The sequence below is a fragment of the Maylandia zebra genome, linkage group LG17 (assembly GCF_041146795.1).
Source record: "Maylandia zebra isolate NMK-2024a linkage group LG17, Mzebra_GT3a, whole genome shotgun sequence".
NCBI lineage: Eukaryota > Metazoa > Chordata > Actinopteri > Cichliformes > Cichlidae > Maylandia > Maylandia zebra.
In genome coordinates, this window is record NC_135183.1 from 18,002,987 (window position 1) to 18,028,455 (window position 25,469).

The window sequence follows — 25,469 nt, forward strand, 5'->3', positions numbered from 1 at the left end:
AGACCGCCCAGTTTGAGTTTAAAAATCTTTGTGGTTCTCCCAAACCTTCAATCGCAGCTCAGATCATCACATGCACTGAAAATGAAGGATTTTGTTTGTTCTTTCATTGATTCATTTTGATCTTCTGATTATTTTTCAAAAAGTCTGCCAGATCAAACGTGTTGAGCTACACGCTCTTAACCTCTTGAGAATAAGAGACGGCAGAAAGTCACTTTACTTAACAAATTAAGTTCTTTCCAACTGATGTTGCGATATAAGATGGGTTCAGGCTCAAAAGCAACTCAGAAAAGTAAGTCTAATAGTATTAAACCCCATTCGCTCAGTTTCTTTTTTAGACGTAAACTTATCAGATTGAAATTTGAGGCTGACAGTTTTGTCTTTACCTCACGCGTGGTTGCTCACAGTCCGTGTACTACCTGCAGCTTTCAGCTGTGTCTGCAGTGTCTTGATTATTTTGGGCTCTGATGTTGGACATTTGTCTCTATTTGTAGAACGATCAGTCAGTCAGTGAAGACGCGCTCAGCAGATTAATGGAGGTAAACATCAGCTCTGTGTGCAGTCAGCGAGTCCCAAGAGTCGGATTTCCTCATGTTTCCTCCTGGCACGGTTCGGCTTGTAAGCAGCCTGGAGGGACCTGAAATTGAAGTTTTGATGTCTTGGTTCAGTAAATATTTGGAGAAGGAAACCCCCCTCCACCCTCACCCCCTTCGAGTGGAGCAAAAACAGGCCAGCAGGCAGCGGGTGCCGTGGGGCTCATGGTCGCCTCGATGTGTCAGATTGTGGGTTGGGCTCAGAGCCAGGATGCCGCTGAGAGTCTCTGGCTGCTCGTCAGCACGCCGTGTCATGCTTGGACTGCGCTGCTCGCTTTGAGAGCTCGTTCTGCTTCAGTCAGGTTGTTGAACAGAAAACATCAAGGCTAAAGGGGGAGGCATGGCTGCTGAGAAGATGGCGGGCCTCTTATTGGACCATATTTCCACAGCGTGGGTAACACTTTTTCTGCTGCTGGGACAGAGCTGGTTCTGCATTAGTGTTTGTTGGGAACCAGTCCGCATTTCAAGAGGTTCAAGAGATGACTATCACAGAGCAGTGCTGTCTCAGATGTCATGGTGGACACAATGTGTGGGCTGGGTCTGCAGTCACTGGTGACGTTCTTAAAGAAGATCCTCCATAGCCGTGTTCTGCTGGTGTTGCATTTTTTTTTTTTTTGCACAAACACCAACCGTTTTTGGTGGAGACATGCAGACAGTCCCACGTTTGGCACTGGATCCGGATCTTTTCCCAGATGCAGATCTGTAGTGCTGCTGGAGCTGCTTAAGAGTCCAGAGTCCAGTCTACATTTTGACAGTTTAAAAAGGATTATATAACAATTCTAGATGAAGTTTGGATAATTTCCATGGAAAGCAAATCATAGTGGAGATGACTGATGTATTTCTCCTGAAATCACTGATTCTAGTTGCTCTAACCTCATGCTCAGGTAGCACCTGACGGTTGGCACTGGGATCAATCAGAACCAGTTCTAGATTAAGCACCAGCATTGTGTTAAAGGAAAAGAAGCATGATTCAATTCAATTTTCAATTCGATTTATTTTATTTATTTATATAGCGCCAAATCACAACAGTCGCCTCAATGCACGTTATATTGTAAAGTAGACCCTAAAATAATACATTCAGAGGAAAAAAAACCCAACAATTATGACCCCCTATGAGCAAGCACTTTGGCGCAGTGGGAAGGAAAAACTCCCTTTTAACCGGATGAATCCTCTGGCAGAACCAGGCTCATCTGCTGCGAACGGTTGTAGTGAGAGAAAGAAGACAGGATGACGGACATGCTGTGGAAGAAAGCCAGAGATTAATAACAAGTGTGATTCAGCAGAGAGGTCTATTAACACATGTTGAGTGAGAAAGGTGACTGAAAATGAAATACTCAATGCGTCATGGGAATCCCCCAGCAGCCTACACCTATTGCAGCATAACTAAGGGAGGATTCAGGGTCACCTGATCCAGCCCTAACTATATGCTTTAGCAAAAAGGCAAGTTTTAAGCCTAATCTTAAGAGCAGAGATAGTGTCTGTTTCCCAAATTCAAACTAGAAGCTGGTTTCACAGAAGAGGTGCCTGAAAACTGAAGGCTCTCTCTCCCATTCTACCTTTAAATATTCTAGGAATACAGCATGGCTGCTGCTTTCTGAAACATCTGTTGTTTACATCCAAACGGTGGAGGTTCAGGGCAGTTTCATGAGGCATTATGTTGTAAAACTATGTTTATGTCTTTGTTTTTTTGATATGTGCAATCCTAATGATATTTCCGTGTCTTCCAGGTGAGCCTCTATTACTATATGCGAATAGGCGAGATCTTCGGCTCGTGGATGCGGCACATGAGAAGGCTAACGCCACGGTGGTGGTTGGAGGGTTGGAGGACGCCGCAGCTGTGGACTATGTCTTCTCCAAGGGCCTCATCTACTGGAGTGATGTGAGCGAGGAGGCCATCAAACGCACCTTCTTCAACCAGTCGGGGGCTAGTGCATTGGAGACGGTGGTATCAGGTCTGGCCTCCCCAGATGGACTGGCGTGTGATTGGTTAGGGAGTAAACTTTACTGGACAGACTCAGAAACCAATCGGATTGAAGTGGCTGAGCTGGACGGATCGTTGAGGAAGGTTCTGTTCTGGCAGGAGCTGGACCAGCCGAGAGCCATCGCCCTGGATCCAGAACGAGGGTGAGTCTGATCATCTGGCTGGTTTCCGGCCTGCAGGAGAAGAATGTCAGGATGTAGCTGGTGGTTTGGTTCCGAGTTGATCCTTGATCCATTTGAAGGTTACTGAGAGGTTTGGCAGATGATGTTACACTACTCTGATCTGCTTCTTTCCAGCTCTGTTTTTGTTCTTGGAGCTTTGTATGATTCCTAGTTCAAACTAATAATAATTTCTTCTGTCTGAAAAAGGCATTTTTGGTTCTTCCCCTTTAGGCCAAAATGTTAGCAGCTGGTCTTTGGGGGGGGGGGGTTGGGTCAACACTTGAGGATTTTTTTTGTTATCTCTCTTTTGTGGGAGGGGGTGATTCATTGTCCTCTTGGGGAGGACATGTTGATAGTAGAGATGGTATGATACCACTTTTTTATGACCGATAACGATATCATAAATTTGGATATCTGCCGATACCGATATGAATCCGATATAGTGTTTTTCTTAATGAATAAAACTTTGTTGTTTTGTTTAATATCGTGCTGCATTTTGTGCAAGTTCACACTCAAGTTTTAAAAAACAAAACACTAAAGCTATTGTGTTATACCTGTATGCAAAAAATACACTGCACCCAAAATATTTCATAGTTCAGCAGTACTGATCTATCTAATTTACTTAAACCTACACCATCATCCCTATTCTGGTAATTTAAAGAGTACTTAGCAGAAATATTAAACAACCTAACTAACGGGGTTGTAAACTGCCAGCAAAAAAAATAGGCAACCACCCCCCCACCCTCCGCCTTGTGATGCTTAATCGACGCAATCAACTTAAATTCAATGCATGTGTAAAAAAAAAAAAAAAAAAAAAAAAAAAAAGCACAGAAATCAATTATTTTTCTACAATAATTAAATAGATTCAACATCTTTCTTCAACAGAATTGCAGACTACACAGATGGTACCTTCCCAAAGGAAAAATACTATAGCTTACTAGTAGGGCTGGGCGATATGACCCAAAATTCATATCTCGATATTTTTTAGCTGGATGGCGATATAAGATATATATCCCGATTTTTTTTTTTTTTTTTTTTTTTTTTTTTTTTTAAAGCCATAAGTTAAGAACAAAAAGAGAGTTCTTAGTCACACTGTGTCCCAGCTGTCACACGGGCACTTTTATTTACATACAGCGTAGATGTATATGAAGAAATTACTCAAAAATAAATTATCAGCATTTATTAAATAATCATGGTCCATAAATAAAAGAAAACAATGTTGTTTTTGTGCATAACAAAAAGCTCACAATTGTGCAGTCAAAATGTAAACTAATAGACGCTGAGCATAATAACAAAGAGACAGATTTCACAGCTGCACCACGTCTCTGAACAGGTGCCATTTGTGGTCCTTATACACACACAGTACGTATCACTCCGCGAGGCTCCTCCTCGGTAGCCGTAATCCTCCGACAATCCATCAAGCGGTGCAGCTCCGTAGCTTAGCAAAGTCATATTAGAACATTTTTTGACAGATTGCTGAGCGCTGTGTACCACATAAAATCTGTTCGCGGTCAGTAAGCACAACCAGAATTCATACATAAGGTGCACTGTCGATTTTTGAGAAAATGAAAGGATTTTAGGCCGTGCAGCCCCTCCGGGCTGCATGTCGTTGGCGCGGTTAGCTCGCTAACACGTTGACGTCGCCCAGCCCCACGCACGGTAACTCGCTAACGGAGATTTTCCGCTTTCATCTTGTCATTGCCTGCAGGTGAAGCTATGGGGGAGGCGGAGTTGTGTTCAGTGAAGGAGAGGCGAGGCCGAGTAACGTTGCGTAGAGACAAAAGTGGACGAAAGAGAGGCAAACCTGCGGCTCCACAAGTATAATTATAACGTAACATAGACTATATCGATATAAACAATATTGTCACATCTTATATCTCGTATGAAAATATATCGATATTTTTTAAAAACTCGATATATCGCCCAGCCCTACTTACTAGGGCATATTAGACTTCATAGTTACTATATACAGTGGGGCAAAAAAGTATTTAGTCAGCCACCGATTGTGCAAGTTCCCCCACTTAAAATGATGACAGAGGTCAGTAATTTGCACCAGAGGTACACTTCAACTGTGAGAGACAGAATGTGAAAAAAAAAAAATCCATGAATTCACATGGTAGGATTTGTAAAGAATTTATTTGTAAATTAGGGTGGAAAATAAGTATTTGGTCACCTCAAACAAGGAAAATCTCTGGCTCTCACAGACCTGTAACGTCTTCTGTAAGAAGCTTTTCTGTCCCCCACTCGTTACCTGTATGAATGGCACCTGTTTGAACCCATCATCTGTATAAAAGACACCTGTCCACAGCCTCAAACAGTCAGACTTCAAACTCCGCCATGGCCAAGACCAAAGAGCTTTCGAAGGACACCAGGAAAAGTATTGTAGACCTGCACCAGACTGGGAAGAGTGAATCTACAATAGGCAAGCAGCTTGGTGTGAAAAAAATCAACTGTGGGAGCAATCATCAGAAAATGGAAGACATACAAGACCACTGATAATCTCCCTCGATCTGGGGCTCCACGCAAGATCTCATCCCGTGGGGTCAAAATGATCATGAGAACGGTGAGCAAAGATCCCAGAACCACACGGGGGGACCTGGTGAATGACCTGCAGAGAGCTGGGACCAAAGTAACAAAGGTCACCATCAGTAACACACTACAACTCAACCCCCCGTGGCTCAGGGGGTTGGGAATCGCATCTGTAACCGGGAGGTCACCGGTTCGATCCCTGGGCTCTCTGTCCTGGTCGTTGTGTCCTTGGGCAAGACACTTTACCCTACCGCCTACTGGTGTTGGCCAGAGGGGCCGATGGCGCGATATGGCAGCCTCGCTTCTGTCAGTCTGCCCCAGGGCAGCTGTGGCTACAACTGTAGCTTGCCTCCACCAGTGTATGAATGTGAGAGTGAATGAATAGTGGTATTGTAAAGTGCTTTGGGTGCCTTGAAAAGCGCTATATAAATCCAATCCATTATCATCATTATTATTATTATTATTATTACAACGGCAGGGAATCAAATCCCGCAGTGCCAGACGTGTTCCGCTGTTGAAGCCAGTGCATGTCCAGGCCCGTCTGAAGTTTGCCAGAGAGCACATGGATGATACAGCAGAGGATTGGGAGAATGTCATGTGGTCAGATGAAACCAAAGTAGAACTTTTTGGTATAAACTCAACTCGTCGTGTTTGGAGGACGAAGAATACGAAGTTGCATCCCAAGAACACCATACCTACTGTGAAGCATGGGGGTGGAAACATCATGCTATGGGGCTGTTTTTCTGCCAAGGGGACAGGACGACTGATCCGTGTTAAGGACAGAATGAATGGGGCCATGTATCGTGAGATTTTGAGCCAAAACCTCCTTCCATCAGTGAGAACTTTAATAATAATAATAATGGATTGCATTTATATAGCGCTTTTTCGAGAACCTCAAAGCGCTTTACAATTCCACTATTCATTCACTCTCACATTCACACACTGGTGGAGGCAAGCTACAGTTGTAGCCACAGCTGCCCTGAGGCAGACTGACAGAAGCGAGGCTGCCATATCGCGCCATCGGCCCCTCTGGCCAACACCAGTAGGCAAGTAGGGTAAAGTGTCTTGCCCAAGGACACAACGACCCAGACAGAGAGCCCAGGGATCGAACCGGCGACCTTCCGGTTACAGATGCGATTCCCAACCCCCTGAGCCACGGTCACCCTACTTTGAAGATGAAACGAGGCTGGGTCTTCCAACATGACAATGATCCAAAACACACCGCCCGGGCAACAAAGGAGTGGCTCCGTAAGAAGCATTTGAAAGTCCTGGAGTGGCCTAGCCAGTCTCCAGACCTCAACCCCAGAGAAAATCTGTGGCGGGAGTTGAAAGTCCGTGTTGCTTGGCGACAGCCCCAAAACACCACTGCTCTCGAGAAGATCTGCATGGAGGAATGGGCCAAAATACCAGCTACTGTGTGTGCAAACCTAGTAAAGACCTATAGTAAACGTTTGACCTCTGTTATTGCCAACAAAGGTTATGTTACAAAGTATTGAGTTGTATTTTTGTTATTGACCAAATACTTATTTTCCACCCTGATTTACGAATAAATTCTTTACAAATCCTACCATGTGGATTCATGGATTTTTTTTTTTTTTTTCACATTCTGTCTCTCACAGTTGAAGTGTACCTCTGGTGCAAATTACTGACCTCTGTCATCATTTTAGGTGGGGGAACTTGCACAATCGGTGGCTGACTAAATACTTTTTTGCCCCACTGTACAGTAATGGACTTCTATACATTTTACATCGGATTAAAACTTTGGGTGTAAGATTCAGATAATTATTTATTAAAAGCTAGACATTTTAAATGAGAATAAGAAAGAAAAGTTTTTCTTTGTACCCCCCTTTTCCCTGTTAAAGCCCTACCTGCCCCCCTGGCAAAACTGTGCTAGACCCGCCTCTGCACAGTTACCAGCCGTCAGCTGCGTAAAAAAGGATCCTGGTGTAGAAATTAGGGCTGTACGATATAACAATATATATCGGATGACGATATAAAAACGTCTATTGTTTCATTTACGCTATTGTTTATTTTGTCGTGTCTCAAAATAAACAGTTTACGGCAATATTTTTTTCATTATTTTGATGGTCACTGTAGTTAATTTCTTAACGTTCTCTCTTTCTCTTACATTTAATATAACCACACTACAGACAGACAAGCGTTTGTTTTTATTCGTTGTCGTTAGCAACAACGATGGTAAAACCACTGCATGTCCGCTTGTTCCACATAAACCTTTCACAATAAAGCTCAAGATCCTGTTGAGACTTTTCAAAATAAACTGAATCACGTGAAAGATGCACAGTGTTTACAGATGAGAAGCAAAAAAGAGCCGTCAGGTGCTAAAAAATAAACCTTAGACTCAAACGTTAAAACAGGCTTTTCCTCGCAGCACGCTGTGTAATAAATACACACAAAGAAAACGGCGGCCGTTACAACTTATGTCTAAAAATGTATAGTTTCATGCATCAGTTAAAACACTCGACTCCAGGTACGCGACGCCCAGCTGGAAACACTTCACGCAATTTGAGCTGCCAGAGATTCACAGAATTTAGAGAAAATGTTACATTTTTGTGATTTATATCGTTATCGGACAATAGATGTCTTAATATCGGGATATGAGATTTTGGTCATATCGCACAGCCCTAGTAGAAAGTAATATTAAATAATTCTAATTTTTGTTTCTGTTGTTTAGCTGCTGGTTTCCTCTTTCTGGTGCAAAATGGGCCAAAAACTAACAAGGGAGACGGGAGTCGCAACAGAAAAGCCGATCAGCCAATCATTGATCAGTTTCATGATTGAAGTAGCAACAGGAGAGGGGGAGAGAAGAGGCAGTCGCTCCATATATTGGTTGTTAAGCTTAACGTGGGAATGCTTTACAAACATTCTGAGATGTTTGTAAAGCACACTTGCTTTACTTCTCTCTGGGATAACTTTCTCGGAGATGAAATGCTGGTTTGGTAGTGAGGCTCCAAATGCTCAACCAGACCGGCGACAGGTCTCGCACGCCACAGCCGCTCTATCACTTGACGCATACTGCTCGGACTTGCTAAGGTTATGAGCTGAGTTATGCCATGTCGCAAGTTTTGTGAGGCGCTTTCGTGATATTTAATGGATTGGATTAAATTTTTTATTTCTCTCCGATATCCGATCCAGTAATTTAGGTCAGTATCGGACCGATACCGATATGTAATATCGGATCGTTCCATCCCTAGTTGATAGTCCAATAATCTCACACTTGACATTAGAATTCCACCTTTAATGGACAGCTTCCTTTTACAACAACCGAAAAGCCCACACACAAAACTTCTGCCCCCTTTTCCCAAATGTGTGCAGCCATGCCTCCCCCAGGACACTTGCGCAGTAAGTTACATACATCCTAACAGAATGATGCATCGTAGTGATGCTCTTAGTTGTTAGTGTGTTACTAATTACTTATTGTTCTTTTCTTATTGTATTTAAGACAATGTGACTAAGACAATAAATTAAGAGGCGTCCCCACTACAGTCTAAAGGTAAGGGAACAATATGCAGGGAGTGGCAGTGCTAGCTGGTTGGTAGCTGAGCTTTGAAAATAAGAACAAGAAGATTGTCCAGTAATATTTTCATTGCTTTGTCTCAGATGGATTAAAAAATACAAATAAAATGCAGGATATCTGGTGGGACATGCTTATCTAGGGCTGGGCGATATAGACCAAAATTCACATCTCGATATTTTTTAGCTGGATGGTGATATATAATTAGGGCTGCCACAAGCGATTATTTTGATAGTCGACTAGTCACCGGTTATTTTTGCGATTAGTCGACTAATCAGATCATGCATCTATTGGATGTAAAAAGTACAGCTTATTGCATCAGCATGCATCTGCGCTTATATAACTATCATTAGCTTACAGCTTGAAGTGTTTAAGGTATGTGCTAACTAAAAATAAAGAGCAGATGATAGTTTATTAAACTTTTAATGAAATTTGCAGATTGTCTCAGTGGAGTTTAATGAACTCAGCCGTCTGCTCCTTGCTATCTAAAATATAACAGGACACTGGAGTAAATTGTCGACCATCTCACACTTTGGTTTAATCAGTTTTCTGTTTGACGTTTATTCAGCTATGTGAAAACTGTAACTTTAATCTCAGCCAAACGGATTTACTCAGGAACAAATAAAACTTTGAAAAAAGCCAAACAATAACAGTTTTAAGTTATCTAAGTGCCTTATATATCATGTTTAACCTGAGTAGCAAAAGACCGTGGGGGGTTTGAAAACGATTTGTCGGGAGTCCGCTGTTCTCGCCGGCTCTAGTGAGCCTTGAACCCGGCTAGCTATCGGGCTGGTGGGTAACAGATGTCTCCGAAAACATCGCAGCACTTTTACAAATATGTGATATCTTGATAAACTGAGCAGATATTTGAAGTTTACACAGCTACATTATTGCCTGAAAATATGGTAAAAGTTTATTTTGTTACCCAGAAAGAGTAATATTAAAACTAAGTAGCTGCCGCTATTGTTGGAAACTGAAATTGGCTGAGCCGTGCTATGAATTCTGGGATAAGTTGGGCCACAAAGGATTCACCCGACCCATCCTTCATATCTGGGGGAAAGTAGGACGCATTTGTCGGCTGCATTTGCAGAAGTCTTCGAATTTGGAAAGCCTTCGTTGCGTCGCTGTAACGTAATTGAGCTTCAAATGCATCCTCCGCTGGCATCCTTGTACATGCAGTGCTGCCATCTTCTGTTTCAGACTGTTATTACACTGTTAAATCCTACTACTTATTCCTCCATCTTTCATGATCTTACAAGGCTTTAAACGGCGCGTCAACTATTAAATTTGTCGTTGACGATTTTGATAGTCGATCTAATCGTGGCAGCCCTATATGTAATATGTATTAAGGTTGTGTGGTATGTAAAAATTTTACAACCAACAATCGTCAGTCCAGTAACTAACGATATGCGATATAATCGCGAATGCGCAAGCTTTTTGATGGGCGGAGCAATGTAATAATGCACGGACTGATTTGTGCATTTAGAGTAGAGATGGCACGATACCACTTTTTTATGTCCGATACCGATATCATAAATTTGGATATCTGCCGATACCGATATGAATCCGATATAGTGTTTTTTAATCAACAAAACTTGTTTTTTTTAATATCTTGCTGCATTTTGTATAAGTTCATACTCAAGTTTAAAACAACAACTACACTAAAGCTATTCTGTTATACCTGTATGCAAAAAAAAATGTTTCCTAGTTCAGCAATACTGATCAATCTAATAAACTTAAACCTACACCATCCTCCCTATTCTGGTATTTTAAAGAGTACTTAGCATAAATATTAAGCAACCTAACTAATAGGGTTCCAACTCCCAGCAACAAAAATAAATAAATAAGAAATGGGGAACCACCCCTCACGCTCCACCTCATGATGTTTAATCGACGTAATCAACCTTAATTTGATGCAGTGTGAAAAAAAAATGCACAGAAATCAATTATTTTTCAAGAAATATTAAATAGATTCAACATCTTTCTTCAACAAAATTGCAGACTGCACAGATGGTGCCTTCCCAAAGGAAAAAGTACTATAGCTTACTAGGGTATATATATTAGACTTAATAGTTACTATATACAGTAATTGACTTCTATTCATTTTACATCAAATTAAAACTTTGGGTGTCAGATAATTATTTATTAAAAGGTAGACATTTTAAATGAGAATAAGAAAGAAAAGTATGTCTTAGGGCATTAACAGGGAAAAGGGGGCACAATCGGCCCCCCTGGCTAAACTTTGCTAGATCCGCCCCTGCACAGTTACCAGCGTCAGCTACGTAGAAAAAGATCCTGGTGTAGAAAGTAATATTAAATAAATTCTAACAACAGCTTATCAAGCTTAAACGTGCTGCTGTTGTTCAGCCGCTGGTTTCCTCTTTCTGGTGCAAAGTGGGCCAAAAACAAACAAAAGAGACTGACTCGCGACAGAAAAGCTGATCAGCTGATCATTAAGCAGTTTCACCATTGAAGTAGCAGCAGGAGAGGCAGTCGCTTGTTAAGCTTAACGCAGGAATGCTTTACATTCAGAGATGGACTTACACACTTGCTTTACTTCTCTCGGGATAACTTTGTCGGAGATGAAATGCCGGGTTGCTAGCGAAGCTCCAAATGCTATCCAGACCACCGACAGGTCCTACATGCCACAGCCGCTCTATCACGTGATGCATACTGCTCCGACGTGCTAACGTTCTGAGGTGAGTTACGGCGTGTTGCAAGTTTTGTGAGGTGCTTTCGTGATATTTAATGGATCGGATTACATTTTTTATTTTTCTCCGATATCCGATCCAGTAATTTAGGTCAGTATCGGACCGATACCGATACGTAATATCGGATCGGTCCATCTCTAATTTAGAGCACAGAAGAAGTCCAAACATGGATGAACTATTTGCCAAATTGCACACTGGAGGAGAAGGCGCAGATAGAAATGGACTATTACCTCAGTGTGGAGGCTGTAGACGGAGAAGATGATCCACTGGCTTGGTGGAAAATGCATGAAAAACGTTTCACATTGATGTCACACATATAGCTGTGTATACCAGCCACAAGCACACTTTAGAACGCGTTTTCAGGACCGCTGGTAATATTGTTAAACAAATTGCTAAAACCTGATAAAGTAAATGTGCTTCTCCCTGTCAAATACATTTTGGTGTATTTATTTGAGATGCACCAAATAGCAGAAAAGACTTCACTTTACACCAGAGATTTTTTTTTTTTTTTTTTTTTTTTTCATGTTCCCTGGAAGAGACGTTTTGATTTTTGACTTATGTGTTGTTAGGTCGAGGTCGACAGAAAAACACTGGACCGGCCTGTTAACACGACTTCAGTTGTCCCGTGCTATAATACGGTTCACCTTTTGCGGCCTCGCTGTTTCACAGATTTTTTTCATGTTCTTTTGCATGTTTTTTTTTTTTTTTCTTTTTTCTTACAGCACATTGTGTTCTGCGTCCTGATTGGCTGTAGACCAGCGGTCCCCAACCTTTTTTGCGCCACGGACCGGTTTATGCCCGACAATATTTTCATGGACCGGCCTTCAAGGTGTTGCGGATAAATACAATAAAATAAAACTAGTACCGGTACCGAAAAAAAAAAGAAAATTTATTCATAACACACATGAAAAGACCAAGGAAAACCGAGTAAACGATAACAAAATAACGCTGAAAACCGATAAAAACCCTGAAAACCATACATTTCACACCTGAGCCTCAACTCTCGCGGCCCGGTACCAAACGACTTATGAACCGGGGGTTGGGGACCACTGCTGTAGAAAGTTGGCTACTTCTTGGATTTCACCTATCGCGGGTTATTTTTAGAATGTAACCCCTGCTATAAACGAAGGACCACTGTATAGTGGAAAAAAATATGCCAGTTGCTCTTTTTTTCCCTCCTCACCATTGTGGTTTTTTATTTAATTAAAATGTTTCGTTCTGTTTTTTTTTTTTTTTAAACATAGTCAAAACTGTGATCGACCATAGGCTGAGGCTATCGTCAGCCTATTGTCAATAGTTGCCCAACCTTATTATGTATCTCGATATATGTGTATATATATATATTTTTTTACCCCATATGTAAGGGTTAAAAAGACAGTTCTTAGTCAAACCCAGGGCTCTAGACTAACTATTGCCATGGTTGCGCTGGTGCGCCTAACTTTTTTTTTTTCTTTTCTTATGTGCACCAGCACAAGAGTTAGGCGCACCCAAATTTTTCAGCTGCATCGCTTAACATTGCACTTTCACATGTTCACTTTTTTTTTTTTTTTTTTTTAAAATTGCTGTCCATACAGACAAGATTGATTTGTAAATGATTAACTAAGAATCTTGTCAAAACAAATTTCTTTATTTGGAGCGCAGTTCTACAGGAAAGATAAGCTATTGAAAAAGTGCTTGTGCTTAAAGTGCTTTGGCAATGTTAAACTTAATGAACTGCTTGCTGCTGCCTGCCCCTGAAAGGCAGTGGAGAGAGGGGGACAGTTGGGCAGTGCATTTATCGTGACATATAATGTGTTTCCTGGATACACTGTGTTTTTTAAGTATTTCAATTCAAAGTCACAAATGCAGTATTGCTGGCCATGGTCTTTCCACACTCACGATAGTAAATGCAGTGCATCATATTCTCAGCTTTACTCTATCTTAGCCAGGGAAACTGCTCAAGCCACTGTCTTTGAAATGTATACACTTTCCCCCTTTTACTTTCAGTGCGCTCTGGCTCGGAGTCGATCGTTTGTGGCTCATTATCTGATGCCGTCTCCGGACCAGTGTTAGACATAACCTGAGAGGTTTATGGCTCCGTGTCAGAGGACTGGCTATGAATTTCAGATGGATCAGGCTTTACTTCACAAAAAAGTTATCAATCTTTCTTTTCATCTTTTCTTATTACCCACAGCTACATCCACTTCTCTCGGGCCTAGGCTACTCACTAGGGCTGGGTATCGTCACTGATTTCTATAATCCATTCGATTCTGATTCACAAGATCCCAATTCGATTCGGTCCCCGATTCGATTCCCTGTTCAATTCGATTCAGTTTTGAGTCACAAATATTATAATTCTGATCACTGATCAGTACTGACACTTGTGAGACTTCATCAGAAGTGTAAGCATCACAGCAGATGCCTCTTTGTCAAAGTAACTGAGGATAAAACACAGATAAACATGAAGGAGATTTTCCTAGCATGGCTTTTATAGCAGGTAACTGTCTTGAAAGTGCAGTAGAACAAAAACGGAAGAAAAGCATGAACTTTGAACATTACCTGATTTTGCTGAAGTAAACCAAAGCAAAGTTACATAGGCTTTATTAGAGACACAGCTGAGAGTTTTGCAATTTAGCTTCATTTTAAAAAGTTTACATTTCTTCTGCATTGAACAGCAGAATTGAGGCTTTCTTGTCAGAGGTCATTTTTGGGAAGGAAAAAAACCCAGCAGCAAACATTGCTGTAAACGTTAGACTAGTGGGTAATAAGCGAACAAATAATGCAGAAAACGGAGATTTGAGATGGGAAACTGTTCTTGAAGTGAGAGAGAGAGAGAGCTGTGCAGGAAGTGTGAGCTTTATCATGGTGGAAGCAAAACGGCAAAAGTAAGAGGGAATTGATGACGATGTTTATCAAATGTGAAGTGTAGTTTGGATCTTTTGTTGCTGGTTCAGTGAATTTTTGCTGGAGAGTGACAAAACCTGCAGCACCTAGTCACCTCTGTCTATCCCCCTGCACTGGCTGACAGGATATGTGGACCACGGCCAATCAGAGAGGTCTCCCCTGACTATCTCTGATTGGTTTAGACCACAATATGTGCATAATCTGTGGCTGTTGTTGAACACACACGGAGACAGAATTTTTTATTTATTTATTTATTTATTTTTACTCGAATGCCTGGTCGCAACTAGGATTTTTATTATTATTATTATTATTATTTTTTTAGTCGCACCATTGAGAAATTAGGTCCCATGTGTGATCAAACCAAATTGGTTGCACTCTAGAGCCCTGAGAGCTACGTGTCCCAGATATCACAAAGGGACTTTTATTAACATACAGCTGTAGATGTATATCATCTAGTACTTTGTGCAAAAAAATGGGATGGCGACCTTGTCTTTAGCGATATGATAGGCCCCTGCTTTAGTCATCCTACTTCTTACTTTTTCTCTCGTATGGCACAGCACGAGTATATGAGTTTTGCAAGATGGTTTGTTTCCAGGCAAGAGGCTGGGAAGACTTTGCGCTCTGGTATACAGCACGCAGTTTCACACACTCTTCATACTGCACTTTTAGACATTGTTGTAAATGGTGGGAAAGATTAGTAGTGTGCAAACCTTTTGTCGGGACACTTTTTCTTCTTTTTCTTTTTAAGGATCATTTAAAAACTGGTGGATGTGAGTTTTTTTTCCTGTGTATTTCTATTTTTGGCACCCACTAAAGAGCAAAAGGAAAATGAAAAATACTAATAATCTGCTGATTTGTTAATTGTATAGTTATTTGCTTAAATGTAATCGACATTTTGTTTATCAGGTAGTCAGTCGTGGCAGGAAGAAGCAGATTTCTGTTAAATATGTTAAGCATCAGAGCCCCATTTGAGCCAGGAAGGACTCTGCTACTCCCAGGGTGTGAAATAATGTAGTTTTCTGAAAGTTTCATTTACCCACAAAGTGTCCTGCGTTGGCGTCGGTGAGACGGGGCTGTTGCCCTTGGACCGTCTCATTTTGCAATGTACAAGATTACAACTGTGGCCTAAACCCAAACCACAAGCCTTTCCTAAACCTAACCAGCAACTGAAAGTGGAAGTACAAAAAGATGAAGTGTAAAACACAAAGGTCCAAACGGGACACAGACTGAGGTCTTCAGGGTGATGTGCCTGTGAGTTTACTGCAGAATTTAATAAAAATAGAAAATAATAAAAATTATTTAACAAAAGCTTGTTTGGAAATAATTCCCACTTTAGTCTAAAACAGACGACAATTAGCAGTTTCTTGCTTGAAAGGTGATTTTTATTGATTTAAATTGTTAAAATGGGTTTTACGGCTCTTTCAAACTCTCCTGTGTTCCTGAAGTTTGATGTTTCTGCCTGAGCATCTTCCACCTGCTGATCCTAATTCATCGCCAAAGCTCGCGGCCTCGACACTGTCATGGCCAGCACTCACTCCTCTTCCTGTCCTTCATCATCTCTTTCCCTCTCCCAGTGCTGCCAGCGTCTTCCTCTTGGGAGAGGTTGGATTACGATGTAAATCCATTAGGGTGCAGATAAAAGAGGCCTGTAATGTATTCATTAGTTTTATTTAAATCCGGGCCCGTCGCGCTGCCTCTCACCGTCTTCCCTTCTCTTCTCTCTTGGGTTTCTATTCATGGAAACTCTTCCCGCTCGCTGTTTGATCCACCGCTGTGTTGGAGATAAAAGTCTCGCCGAGCCGCTGGCACATGCAGGAGGCTGATCCCTCTCTGATACTTCACTCTGAGCTCCACTCTTGTTTTTGTCTGGTTTGTTTTTGAGTTGTTTGTCTGATGAAACCGGGTTATTGGAGTACTCTGCCAGCAACTGTTCACTTTGCCTTTGGCTCCGAAGCCTCACCTGGATATTAACAGAAAACTACGAGTGTTCATCTGTTTATTTTCAGCGGTGTCAGAGCATTTCAAGATTCTTCAGAGCAGAGTTTACACTGTGTACCTGAGCTTCAGAGTAATGTTAGGGAAGATGACCTGGATATGATGAAGCTAACAATGTCAGAAACATGCTGTGCCACCCAGTTACAGCTAACCGGCCGTTACTGTAACGACCCACGTGCTGACTGTTAGTTCTGACCATGAGTGAAGTTTGTTGTGCTCAGAGCTCTTCACTCGCTAATGTTTAGAGACCTACGTTTCTGAGGTTAGCTAGTGTTGCTCACTGATGATGCTAGCAGTAGAGGAGAGGCATCCTTTGGATTTTAAATTCATCCAGAGTCTTTCACATAAAAGTCTGCAGGCTGTTTGAGGCCTCCAGAGAGTCAAGGAACATCTCAGTTTTTAAGTTATGCTACAGTCTGTTCAAACATTGAATATCAAAAGCATTTAATCTGGGAAAAGGTTACCCAGCATGTTTAAAACCCAGAGTAATTTATAAAAGACTATTGCAGAATCCAGTGAACAGGACAGGTGATTATTTAAAAGTCTGTACACCTCGTTCACAGATGGTAATCGGCTGGTTTTGTGACTAAAGCTGAATATTTTCCTTCATCCTCTTTCTGCTGCTGTGAACACAGACAGCCACATGTTGAGAAAACTGATCATGTCAAGATTTGATAACCAATGCCAGGTTAAAAACAGGTAAATGACAGCACACACCGACTGAATCTTTGAGCCAAGCTAGTGTATGCAGATGTTCTATTTTTGTCCACGTCTTGTGAACATAAAAAATATGGCCAAGTGCAGACAAACAAACATTTAATCAGAGGAAGTGAGGATCAACTGAAGCTCGTTTTTTCAGCTTTACTGTCTTGTGTTTTGAGAGAAAGCGGCAGAATTTGGTCCAGACAGAGGCTGAAACATGGAGGAAACGTGTTTTAAATGTTAAACATGGATGTGATCTGATTGATGACGCTCCCAACATGAGTGAGGAACACTTGGCAGGATGAAGAGCAGTGTTGAACAAAGCTGTGATTACGCTCCAGTAAAACAACGACAGCAGCTTCTGATTTAATCAGCCGCAGTCCCCACTGTGCGTCTCATTAGCTCGGCAGCAGCGCGCTCTGAGGCTCCTTCTCCAATGCAGTCGTCCCTGTTTTCTCTTGTTTTGTTTGGTTGCGTGCGTTTCACAAAGGCCCATTGTTGCCGCAGCAGCTGTTTTGTTTTTCCAGCGGTTACTAAGCCAGACGAAGGTACTGCAGCAGCAACACGCCAGCTCCACTCAGTCATGGATGAGGGGAGAAAATGTTGTTTCTGCAGAGAGGAGGTAGACCCCTCAGCCGTGAGCTTGTGGACAGATAAACTCCCTCCACATGTGATGGGCTGATGACTGCATTATAAAAATGATTATAGTAATTCTGAAGATTTAAAGAATATGAAGTGTTCCAGGATCTTTTAATTTTCCAACGTCTTTTAAGCAACCTCTATGATTTTTTTTTTTTTTTTTTTTTTTTTTTTTTTTTCCCCTAAAGCACCCCAAATTGCCAGAACTTTCATTTCCTGGGACCGCAGTTTAGGAATGTTCCAGCAAACCTTCAGCTCTTTGTTATCGGTATTTCTGCCTCAGTCTGAAGGTATGCAAAGATGCATTAAAACCTGTTGTCGAGTTATCTTGTGCCAAAATACGAACTGACACATTAAAATCTAGCTGGACTTGTACATCTTTTAGTTTTTGGCTAAGGACAGAATAAAGTCTGGGAAACCTTCTTTAAACTTCCTAACATGATGACGTCTCAAGCAGCTTGAAGTTTGGGAAGTTTCCAAGGAACTAAAAGTTGGATGTGTTAAGGATGAGGGCTGCACTAAAGTTCAGTGGACCATTTTAGGTTCTAGTTGGACTTGTTTTATCCCCAATTTTGTGACAGTACCAGTTCATGACAACACCAACAAAATATTAAGGTAGAAGCTTTTAAACTTCAGCTGGAATTGTTCATTGGCCCATATTTAAGTTTCCCCTGAGGCAGTTTTAGTTTGTGGTCCAAAGCAATACTTAAACTTGAACTAGATTTTGGTGTCAAGTATAAAAAAAAAAAAAAGAATAAAGTTCCAGAAACCTGCTTGGGTTTAAACATGTCCTCCAGCACAGTGACCTTTGTTTCTAAAGCAGGAAAAAGTCAGATCTTGTACTTCCATAGACTAAAGATGGAAAGTTTCCAAGGAACCAAAAGGCTCTTTGAGATACTTATTTATCTGTGATTCTATCTCAGTTTAAAGCCTAGAAGACATTAGTTAGCTGATGCCTTAGAAAGCTGTTTCTGTATGTTAATGTCATGAGGCAAATGCTAAATGATGTTGTACACACTGTAATTTTGAAGTGGATGGTGTTGGATTGTAGCTGGACTTGTTTGTTGTTTCATCTGTAATTTTCCTGAGAAGCACTTTAAAACTGGTGCCTAACCTTGAACTAGTTTTTGGTAACGAAAAGGAAGTGAATCAAGTTGTATAACCTTTTTCTCTATTGACTATGTGCACGTTAGCATATGCTACTTCCGGTGCGGAACCTCCTGTGGGGAGCTTTGTTTCCGGTGTCCTATTCGCGCCTGGTTTACGGTCCAAAACAAGTTGAGCAAATGAATCAAGCAGCGATTTACATTTCTCTAGATGTCTTGGGCATTTACCCAATATATCTGTAAATGATGTTCATCGACTTGTCGATATTTTTCCCCCGCGCCTCAGAGCAAAAGAGAAAAGGGATTCAAATGTTATATTTCTCAGCTGTCCCTCGTTTATCGCGGGTGTTATGTTCTAAAAATAACCAGCGATAGGTGAAATCAAGTAGCCAAATTTATTTTTTGACGGTGCAAAACGTTTGGTGGACATACAGTACTGCACTTCAGAGTCACACTGCTAGCGATCGATGCAGCGATTCTGTACTGTACAGGAGAGACGTCACGGAGGAGATCGTCTGCAGCGATCAGGACACAATGTGACGTAAAAAAACATGCAAACTTGCACTAAAAAGTCCGTGAAACAGCGAGGTGAAAGGTGAACCGCGTTATAGCGAGGGACCACTGTAATTTTGAAGGTAAGTCACAACATACCCTTCGTAAATACTAATGTATAGAAACCGTTACCAGCAATCATTCATTTTTTGTGAGGCTTTTTTCACGGTTTGTTAACATGCTGTGTAGGTGTGTACTTGACTAGCTGATATCGACATAACTGGGGAAAGATCTGGTTTGACTATTCTTCACCTGTAGTTTGAATGCTGAACATTTGCCTGTTTAAATCATAAGACCAGTCACTATACAGAGATGTGCTTCTGAATGTGGACGATGTGTCTTCTGCTGCAGTGATGCAGTTCTGCTTGTGTTGAGTGATGTAAACAACTGATCGATCTAAACGCTTTAAACGTCAAAGTTGATCATTAGATTTTTTTATGACACAACAGCGGTGAGTGTTCCCACCTTCTGCTCTTTGTAACTTAACGCAATCTTTCCGTTTTCGAGTTTTGGACATGATTTTGGAGTATATCTTCGCAGTAGCGATTGACCGCAAAGTAAAGCTACCGGAAATGCACAACCCCACATCCGGTCTCAAACCAGGAAGTTAGCATTGTCTCGTGCACATAGTCAATTCATAGTTCCTCCATCAGATGATCTGTATTTCTAAGAAATGCAGAACTTTGACTTCCAGAGAATAAATGTGAACTTTCCAAGGAACTCTTATTCTCTTATTATATATCTCTCTCTTATAACTCTTATTTCAGTTTTGTGCTTTTACACCCCAGTCTGAAGCCCCTCAAAGAGGATTTGAAACCATCATCTCATCTTTAAACAAGTCAGACAGGCGACAGGCGGGTCCTTTTGTTTTTTTGAAAAAAAAAAAGAAAAAAAGTTCGCATCGAAGAAAAGGGCGCAAGACGTCTGGGCTCCAGCTTTGGTGATATTCTTGAAACGCTTTACCTGGCAATGTTATTCTACCTGCATCCGTCTTTTATTTACAGTTTTTGGGCATTAAAGATTGACTTCCTTACAGTCTGAAGATGTTGCAGTTGTCTTTGCTACTCTGTAATGCTAAAAACTGTACCCTGCAGGAATTCAGTTCACAGCTGCTTGTAAGAAGCTTCAAAGAGGGACATTTTTAGTGTTTGTAATAAAGTTTCTCTGGTGAAGTGAAGTAGCGAGTGTTTCTGCAGTCGGGTTCATTGTGTTGCAGCAACACAGTCTTTGAGGAAAACTGGTTCTTCAAATCCACAGTGGAACGCAGAGCTGGACTCGGTTCAACCGGGATGATTAATGCATCAGGTACCAAACACAATGCAGCTCTTGTGGTGAGGGGATGTGTTGTGTGCTCGGCATTTCACTGCAGCTTTTCTCTCCCCTCTCTGCCTGGCCGGGGCCTCATTGTTCAGGGAGGGAAAAACACACCCTGAATGTTTCAGAGCTCTGAAGTCCTACCTGCTGCTTCTGCTGCTGCTGCTGCTCGTGCCGTCTCAGGACACAGCTCTTCATTTGAAGAGATACTGAAACCCTTCGGTGCCGGCCTGTCACAGCCAACGGCTCATCTGGCCGCTTTGCTTTGCTTTGTTCGCAGTGAAACCCAACCAGCTGCTGCGTTTAAAGGCTGCTGGGCAGGCTATCAGTTCAAGCTTTTGTCTTGTCTGAATGGGATTACGTGGAGAGGCCCAGCAGCTCCGTTTTTGGGTCAGTTTTTCATTCAGAAACATGAAGTTACAGGATGTGACGGTACTTTCCTTTTATGGCTCACCTGTGTGTCAGTTTACTCATCAGACTGACTCACAGTGAAAGTGTTATCCCAAATATCCAGTTAATTGATGGGAATTAATGTATAAGCCTTAAAGCTGAGGGTGAAAAATCAGCTAGGCTAGTGTGTGATCAGTGGGCTTCTTTTCATCTTTCAGTCAATTAAATCACATCAAAGTGTGAATATATGCACTGTAAGTACTGTACACTGTACTATACACAAGTCCATCACATAGAAATTGGTCAACAGGGTGTTGGAGGCAACCAGAGGTTCCAGGAATAAATATGAAGCCGCAAGAATAATCCCACTTTCCTTTCTTTCGGCTTTGTTCTAGCTTTTTCTTATCACAGCCCCTTTGCTATACGATCACTCACACCTACAATTTGTTTCCTGGAAAATTGAGCTTCTCACAAACTCAAAGTAACGTCTGAGTGAGCTTCCTCTGTGAAGACTTTCAGGATCCGGTTACAGTTTTCAAACTTCAGAGGTTCTAACTCCAGCTGTGAGTTTTCCATCAGCCTCTTTGGATCTGCTGATGTTCGATTTCAGTTTGGCCCTGAGTCTAGGGATAAAGGGGTCTGTTCTGCTCTCCATCCCTGCCTGGGCTGTGGGGGGAGGTGGTTTGAGATTGAGGTGTGGGATCTGGGTAGAGGAAAAAGAGGCTGTCCAGCTGTGATGGTAATTAAGGCAAACAAAGAGGAGAATTAGCTGCACAGCAGGAAGCCCGCCTTCCTCATAACACCTCCACATGTGTGCTTCATGTGAGGAAGACATGGTTTTTAGAGCTGTTGGACTCTGGGAGAGCACATTAAAACAGTTTTTCTTTCACAAAGCAGCCTGAAACCACAAAAAAACACTGATTATTCAAAAAAAGAAACCGTTTAATCAGGGTTTGATGGTATTGTTCGTGATTTAATCGGCTGTGGTAGAGTTCATCTGATCTCAATCTTCAGCCCAACATTGGTCATAGGTGAGTCGACCTGGACTAAACCTGACAAGCAGTAAAAACAGTGGAAAACTTTAACGATGACAACAGCTACCTAAAAATAACAGAGGACACAATCACACACTGCATTATATTATATTACCAGAAACTTTCTAAAAAGTAGTATATTTAGATTTGGTACATGGTGTCACCCCTGGGTATCCCTTTTTCATCATATTGAGGCTTTACGAAAGAGAGAGAGTGGAAAAAGTTCACCTTATTTGGACTGATGAAGAATATTCTGTGTTTGTATGTCTGAGGCTGGAAATCAAATACCAGCCCCCTGCCTGCAAACTGTGGTTTCTACAGGCCTTCAGGCCTGCTGACAGAGATCGCACATCCAAATGTTTCAGGGACATCCAGCATCCATCATTCTGTTTATGTGAGCTCCACTCCCAAGAGTCTGTGTTCACTCAGCCGCACTACCAGATATTTACAATAAAACCTCTGAAGGACGTATCCTCGGTGGTTTCTAGATAATAGCATTTATCTGCAGCTGAGATGTTCCTGTAGTTTATTTAGAAACCCTGCACAGATTAATAACAGATAACAGCCAGTAGTTTGCGCACAGCAGTGGAGAATGATGTAATGCAGGGAGGGAAGATGTTTAGGTTCTCTAAAATTTATATTGCCTGACCATCAGTCTCATTTCATGAAAATGATGGTTTAAAATGAAAAAGTCAAAACTTGTAGGTTATGTTGCTGTGTGTAAAAACCCATCTTTTACTGCACAGCTGAGAGCTGTGCTGGTTCTGCAGTAGTTTGTGGAAAACGATGAGGTGCATGTGTGAATTTCACTTGTCTCTCAATGTGTGGGCACGCTGTTTAGTGTGGAGTGATTAGTGTTTCGTGTCTTTGTGATGGTCGTTTTTCTGTGTCTTCAGCTTCATGTACTGGACTGATTGGGGCGAGATCCCAAAGATTGAGCGGGCGGGCATGGACGGGACAAATCGCTCCATGATCATCGATAAGGAGATCTACTGGCCCAACGGGTTGACGCTGGACTACAGCCAGCAGAAACTGTACTGGGCCGACGCCAAGCACAGCTTCATCCACCGCTCCAACCTGGACGGCTCCTTCAGGTATATGCAGCGCCACCTTTAGGGTTTTTGAAGCTGGGTGATGAGTTTTTTCAAAACCGTAACATGCTGTGTGTTTTCAGGGAGGTGGTGGTTAAAGGTGAGCTGCCTCACCCGTTTGCCCTCACTCTGTTTGAGGACACGCTCTTCTGGACTGACTGGACCACCCACTCCATCCACTCATGCAGAAAGCAGACAGGAGGTGGCCAGCGTGTTGTCCACTCCAACATCTTCTCTCCCATGGACATCCACGTCTTCAGCACCAAGAGACAACCCACCGGTGAGTCCAGACAGTTTCATCCCCTCCGACATGTTCACTGACTCACTCGGGTAAGAATCTGAGCTTTGAAAAGAACAAACCAGGCCTCTCTGCAGATGTGTTTAACAGCTGCATGTTTCCTCGGTCTTCACTTGTCCTCATCTGTGATCAGACAGTCCTCTTTCAGGCTGTGGAGAGCACAGAGCCCTTCAGGTGTTGAACAGAGGCACATCCTTCCAACCAGATGTGAGAATATCCAACATGTGGAGTCTGTGAAGCTCCAGCTGCAGCAAACCTCATCGGATTTATGCACAAATGTTTTTGTTGGCTCTCTGATAAAGAATCTGAAAAACAGTCAGATTCCTCGTCTTGTGTATTTTTATACTTGGGGTTAAATTATTCACAGGAAAAAAAAAAAAAAAGCTCTAGAAAATCCTTTAAAAACCCCAACGAGGTGTTGTGGTTTGTGCAAACAATAGCTTGGCCGTGTTAATTCAAGCCAAACAACAGCAAAGTTTCCTCACTGAGAACATGTGGCACTAATTAAAAAGCCAAGCACTGACAGATTTGGTATCACTGTACTGTGAAAATGCTGTTTAGATTTCTGTTTTGTTCCTAAAAAGTCCTTGATTTGTTGTTGAAAAGTGCACAGGAACCTTGTTAGAGTCATTAAAACTATTTTCAGTGAAGATGATCTTATTAAAACATAAAAAGATAATTTAAAACAAGCGAGGTCTCTATATGTCAATTTCTTGTTTGTTTGTTTTTTTTAAAAGTGGACTTTTACGTATTCAAAATGAAAAACACATTTTTACTTTTAAATGATTACAAATGCCAAACAATTGCTTGTGTTATGTCACTGTAGCGACATGCAGACCACCCAAACACACAGTTCTCTGCCTGATGTTTATCCTTTAGTGTCTGATGTAAGAGCTGTCATCTGGAACACATGAATGATTTCCTGAGGGTCGTGCTGAGGGTAAAGTGCAGTTTTGAGGCTGTAACTTGAAGGTAACTGGATTTTTTTTTTTTTCTTGTTTTTTTTCCTTTCGTGGCAGCAGTGAATACTCCTTGCTCCCTGAACAATGGAGGATGCTCCCACCTCTGCCTCCTCTCACCTGTCAGGCCTTTCTATCGCTGTGCCTGCCCCACTGGGGTCCAACTGCTGGAGGACGGCAAGACCTGCAGAGACGGTAAGAACGCTCTCCGCCTTCATTGTCTGTCGGTTCCTGACGCAATCTGTCAATTTTTAGCTGTTGTTTTTCAGGGTTTTGTTTTTTTTGTTGTTGTTTGTTTCTTTGTTTGTCTTTTACCTGAAGCATTTTAGTCTGGGTTTAATAGTAAAGTCAAAAGTTGGACTTTGACTAATAATAAAACAAAAACTGCAGACAAACATAAGGACAAAGAAATTGTGCTAGAGCTCAGCTACCTTAGATTGCAAAGGTGTTCCTAATGAGGTGGTTGGTGTATATTTAGGTCTATATAATCCAGAGAGTCAGATTAAACTCGCAAAATGTGCATTTTGGCTTCAGAAACACTCGAATGGAAACCGAAAAAGAGTCCAAATATTTCTTGAAGTGCGTCAGTGAGCAACGTCGATGCATGCAGATTATCTTTTATTTTCACCCAGAAAAAAGGGAAAAAGCACAAAATGCGAGCTTGTATAACTGTTTACAAGGATCCAGGCCGAGCACGCAGATTGGATTCATTAGTGTGTTTGAGCTTTTTGTTCCTGCTTGAAGAGAAGCCGGCAGATTTTCTGGTGCCAAACCTCATTAGCTTTTCCTCTAATTTAAAAACTCCTGATAATGTGCTCGCTCCCACTCTCCACCACCTCCTCCTTCTCTTCTTCATCGTAGTCATGTACAAGCAGAAGGTGGTGCTGGGCTGACCTGTTGTTGCTATGGTAATCCGCCTCCATGAGCGGGGCCGGCCGTTTGAACTGCAGCCCGACGTTTCCCCGCCCTCTGCCTCCTTTTATTTACATTTTCGGGTTCAGT

At 41.8% G+C, this 25,469-nt stretch overlaps 1 protein-coding gene across 4 annotated transcripts in view; it reads left to right on the top strand.

The window, feature by feature from the left end:
• Nucleotides 1–25,469, top strand: part of lrp6 (low density lipoprotein receptor-related protein 6) — a 50,011-nt gene that overhangs the window by 3,070 nt on the left and 21,472 nt on the right. For 2 of the 4 annotated variants that reach the window (XM_012922883.5, XM_004564862.6), the window contains exons 2-5: nt 2,318–2,714; nt 23,016–23,213; nt 23,294–23,490; nt 24,528–24,662. In XM_012922883.5, coding sequence (XP_012778337.2) covers nt 2,318–2,714; nt 23,016–23,213; nt 23,294–23,490; nt 24,528–24,662 — 927 coding nt within the window. The remainder of the gene's footprint in view (nt 1–2,317; nt 2,715–23,015; nt 23,214–23,293; nt 23,491–24,527; nt 24,663–25,469) is intronic. The other 2 variants (XM_012922884.5, XM_004564863.5) reach the window with 1 other exon arrangement.